This window comes from Balaenoptera musculus, chromosome 16 (genome assembly GCF_009873245.2).
Source record: "Balaenoptera musculus isolate JJ_BM4_2016_0621 chromosome 16, mBalMus1.pri.v3, whole genome shotgun sequence".
NCBI lineage: Eukaryota > Metazoa > Chordata > Mammalia > Artiodactyla > Balaenopteridae > Balaenoptera > Balaenoptera musculus.
In genome coordinates, this window is record NC_045800.1 from 16,449,135 (window position 1) to 16,454,035 (window position 4,901).

At 54.5% G+C, this 4,901-nt stretch overlaps 1 protein-coding gene across 1 annotated transcript; it reads right to left on the reverse strand.

Annotated features, from left to right (window-relative positions):
- Positions 1 to 2,585: 2,585 nt before the first annotated feature.
- On the reverse strand, positions 2,586 to 4,420 carry ADRB1 (adrenoceptor beta 1). Its single transcript, XM_036827703.1, is given in 14 exon segments — positions 2,586 to 2,838; positions 2,841 to 3,024; positions 3,026 to 3,058; positions 3,060 to 3,190; positions 3,193 to 3,267; positions 3,270 to 3,399; positions 3,401 to 3,478; positions 3,480 to 3,509; positions 3,511 to 3,540; positions 3,542 to 3,634; positions 3,636 to 3,692; positions 3,694 to 3,783; positions 3,785 to 3,821; positions 3,823 to 4,420. Coding segments are annotated over 14 exon segments (1,398 nt in total). The 5' UTR covers positions 4,146 to 4,420; the 3' UTR covers positions 2,586 to 2,731.
- Positions 4,421 to 4,901: the final 481 nt, after the last annotated feature.

The following is a 4,901-nucleotide window of genomic DNA, read 5'->3' on the forward strand; positions in this document are numbered from 1 at the left end:
TCTAGACAAAATAGGAAAGTGAAGCATTACCTGGTACTCTTGAGTGCTCTTCAGATGAAACTGTAGACATTAAGTCTATTAATTTTCTAGTATGATTTAAAAACAAAGAGGAACAAAACCCCTAACAAAATGCAACTTACATATTCAGGTGGGGGAAGGGAGCATAGAAATGCACTGTATTTGTTCCTAGGGGAAAGGATAGTGAGATTTCATCCTGGAATTTTTACATTCTCCAAAATGTGTTTCTTTAGGTATGTATCTGTATTTTTAAATAACTTTTGCCATCTCCTGCCTCTCCACCTTTTTTTTTGCTGGAGAAAGGGATTAAACTTCACAGCAGCTTTTGTTGAAACTGCTACTGTTCATGAAACCTTCTGCTGGTCTCTAAAACATAGGCAGCATTAATCTTTCTCAGAAGACTCTCATCTTTCCTGGTTTTTAGAATATCGCATTGCCAAAAAAAAAAAAAAAAAAAAAAAGGATAATCGGTCTTGACTTTCCTTGGTAGCGAAGAGTTTCTTCATGTTCAATCTCGGTATAAGCCAAAACTTTACACTCTTCACTTTGGTTTCTTTACTGTACCATCATGAAATGAAAAGCTTGTTTAAAAATACAAAGAAAGAGAAATACTTAAATTTATTTTGGAGAATGTAGAATTAATCCCAAGACAGAATTTCACTATATTTTCCTTCGGAACTAATTTTAGGAAAACTATCCTATCCATTGGGGGGTGTCATAATCTTGTTAGAAAATTTTAAAACTTCACATTTACTTTTACCTGTTACCTGCCCACCCAGAACTTCTGCTGAAATGGTCTACTTAATTACACAAGAGAAAAAAAAGTATTTACTTAATTGCTCTTTTATAAATTTTTGCTTAACCATGAAAGCATTTTGCTTTCTAAACAGCCACTGGAGAAATGTGCACACACTGTGATTTTCTGTGATTTTGATTTTCTGTTGGAAAACAAAAACCAGCCGTGGATGCCACTTACCGAATTCCAAGTAGGCAATGACGGTTCCACGACTTAGTCTTCTTTCCTGCATTTCTGTGCAAAGTTGCAGCTGAGTTACCTGACTCAATCATTTTTTCTTAGAAGATGCACAATCCCAAATATTAGTTCTTAAGGCAAGTACGGCAGATGGGATCTTGAAAACACCTACAAGTAGTCTAGAATACTCTGAATCTGGCTGTGAAAATTTAGGGCAAGCCTGCAGCTCTCAGTAGGTGCACGCCTTATTTGGTCTAGAGGCATTTTGCTATGCTATTGAGTCATGAAAAGCTATTAAAAGAGCTCTATGGGAAATCCAGCCTATATTTTGAACAAAACAAACTGTCTTTTCCATTTTCCCTGAGCCCTTACAGACACACAGTACATAATCTTTTTTGTGCTTTATTGGTATTTATTGCACATGGATCAAGTCCTCACATAGTAGTTAGTTGCACCAGAGTATAAATACTTGGTAAAACACAGAGAGGAAATAGTATTTACACACAAGTGCTAAATTTTACCAGCAGATTCACATGGGCCCTTGGACATAAAAAAATAATAAAAAACTCCTTAAGATAATTATATTTATAATATGGATACAGTTACAGTACCATGATAAAAGAGTATAAAAAGGTATTTTTCCAATAAATCATTAGCTCAGTAACATAACAGACAACAGAAGTAGAGTTTGAGTTTTATTTTAGTTTTTAAGATCTGCCCCTACCTCACCCCCACCCCCGTTAAAAAATATTTAATTTCTTTTTGTGCAAGTAACATCTTCAGTGGACTTTACAGTTCCTAATACTGTGCAAAAATGCCACTTTGAATCACGCCTTTTTGTTTTGTTCTGTTTTTTGTTTTTACCCACATGTGCAGTAATCTGAACTGTTTCCTCTTTTTCTTTTCTTTTTCTGTCCTGTCTTCAATGGACAGTCACACGTCACAGAGGCTCAGCGCCTGGTCCTTCCAACTAATATTGATACATAAATAAGCTGTTTAATATAAACAAGTCTTTCTATCTTGCTGTGCAATGTGCACAGTGTGAGGTAGGAACCCCTCAGCCTGACCACCGAGGCTCTCGGGGACAGCCGGCTTGCCCTACAAAAGGAAAGCAAGGTGAGGCTTGTTCCAAGAATAGCTTAAAATTTCCTGAAACGCGATTTTTGCATCCATCCTTTCCCTCTGCTTTAAGAACAGGAGAAATCATTACTCAGGAATTAAAATGAAATTGCAACGGAAAGCAAAGGAAACACGTCCTGATCAACTGTCATTCTCTCCTCTTTCTCCGCTTGACCGCTCCTGTTCCCGAGAACGGGATAGAAGCCAAGTCAGAGACTTATCTCCTAACGCTTCTCCCTTCCCTTCCCGGTCATCGCAGAGAGTGTTAAAAACCACCTGGGGGGGGGGGGGGGGAGGAAAAATCTAAAGACGTATCACACGCACCCACAAAAGAAGGCCGGACCACAAAGAGAAAAAAGAACCCAACAAAAATCAGCAAGCCACTCTCCCACCCCTCCCCAAACCTTCCTTTCTGTGCAACGGTCTGTGGCTTTTCTGTTTGCCTTGGATGATGCAGACGAGGTTTGCGGGCTTCGAATTCACCTGCTTTCGGTCTTGAGTAAACACAAATCTCCTCTTCCTCCAGGAAGCCATTCAGGGGCGCCCGGGCTCTCTTCCTCCCGGGGCGCAGAGCCCGCGCCCGGGCTGGGGAGGCGGGGAGGCGGGGAGGGGCGCCCGGCCCTACACCTTGGAATCCGAGGCACAGCCCGGGCGGCTCGGCTCGTCCAGGCTCGAGTCGCTGTCGGCCGCCGCCCCACCGTTGTAGCCGGCCCAGGGCTCCAGCAGGCACGCGGCGGCGCGGCCCCGACGTCGTCGTCGTCGTCGTCTGAGGCGGCCCCGGGCGACGGCGGCGGCCCGGCCACCGCCAGGCAGCCCGAGGCGCGCGGCGGGTCTCCGGCGGCCGCGTGGCTCCCGCGGGCGGCCCGGCGCGCGCAGCAGAGCAGGCGCTGGAAGGCCTTGCGGAAGTCGGGGCCTGCGGCAGTAGATGATGGGGTTGAAGGCCGAGTTTGGCGTAGCCCAGCCAGTTGAAGAAGACGAAGAGGCTGTCGGGCACCAGGTCGCGGTGGAAGGCCTTCACCACGTTGGCCAGGAAGAAGGGCAGCCAGCAGAGCGTGAACACGCCCATGATGATGCCCAGCGCTTGAGCGCCTTCTGCTCGCGCAGGCCACGAGGCGCGAGGAGCCGCCGCTTGCTGGCGCGCCCGTTGGCCACCGGGGAGGCGGCGGCGGCCGGGAGCGGGGCCCGGGCGAGGGCGCGGGCGAGGGCGAGGGCGGCCGCGTGGGGCCGCTGAGGAAGCGGCGCTCGCAGCTGTCGATCTTCTTCACCTGCTTCTGGGCCTCGCGGAACACCCAGCAGGTACACGAAGGCCATGATGCACAGGGGCACGTAGAAGGAGACGACGGACGAGGCTATGGCGTAGGCTCGGTTTGGTGACGAAATCGCAGCATTTGGGGTCGTTTGTAGCAGCGGCGCGCCTCGTCGCCCTCGGCCCCGCCACCAGTGCATGAGGATGGGCAGGAAGGACACCAGGGCCGAGATGGCCCACACGGTGCACACGAGGGCCCGCGCCCGCGCGCGGGTCAAGCAGGCTCTGGTAGCGGAAGGGCGATGTGATGGCGAGATAGCGGTCCAGGGCGATGACAACACAGGGTCTCGATGCTGGCCGTCACGCACAGCACGTCCACCGAGGTCCAGAGCTCGCAGAAGAAGAAGGAGCCGTACTCCCAGCGGCCCCCACACCACGATGGTGGCCCCGAACGGCACCACAGCAGCCCATGACCAGGTCGGCGCTGGCCAGGGACATGATGAAGAGGTTGGTGAGCGTCTGCAGCCGCGGCGTCTTGGCGATGGCCACGATCACCAGCACGTTGCCCGCCACGATGAGCAGCACGATGAGCGCCATCAGCAGGCCCATGCCGGCCGTCCACTGCTGCGACAGCGGCGCGGATCCCTCGCTGGCGGGGGTCAGCAGCGAGGCGGGCGGCGACGCGGGCACTAGCAGCCGCGCCGCCGTGGCCGCGCCGTCGGGGAGCGGCGCGGCGGTGGACAGGTTGCGGGGCTCGGAGGCGCCCAGGGCGAGCGCCCCCGCGCCCATGCCGAGCTGCGGAGGCCGGGGGAGGGGGGTGTGGCGGAGTTGGGCCGCGGTTGGGGAACCCCCCAGAGGCCCGGGCGGCGGGGCGCGCGGAGGGAGGTCGCGGCCAGGTCAGGACAGCCGCGGCGCTGGGCCGGAGGCATGGGCGCCGGGCGCCTTCCCCGCCGGAGCCGTGCGCTGTCGCCGCCGCCGCCGCCGCCGCTGCTGCTGGAGCCGCTGTCGCTGCTGGAACAGCTGCCGGGACCTCAGCATGTTTCTGAGCGCGCGGAGCCCGCAGCCCCGGCTCCCAGCACCCAACCCACCCCAGTCCCACTCCCTCGAGCCAACCCTCAGGGCCTCGCGTCAGGCTCCTGCAGCCAATCCGGGCGAAGGCACGCCCCTGTCTGGCTCCCCCCAGCAACTCCCCGCAGCCCCCCCTCCTACCGGCGGTTCCGCGGCTCCGAGGAGTGAGGCAGGGGGCCAAGCGAGCGTCTTCCTCGGCGCCCGCGGGTTCCTGCGCGCGCGCGCGCGCGCGCCTTCCTGAGCCCGCTGGTTCCAGCGCCCAGTTCCCCTTGGCTCCCTACGGCGCCCGGCTCCCACCCTGCCCCCTCTCGCGGACCCCAGTCTCTCCTCTCCTGAGCCCCGTTTGCCTCCGGTGTTTGGCTCCTTCCTGCGCTCGGGCTCAACTCGCTACCCGTCTACCTCCGGTGCCCAGGTTTCCTGCGGAGCAGAGCGCGCGCTTCCTTTAGCGGGGAGGGGACCTCGGTGTTCTCGAAGCAC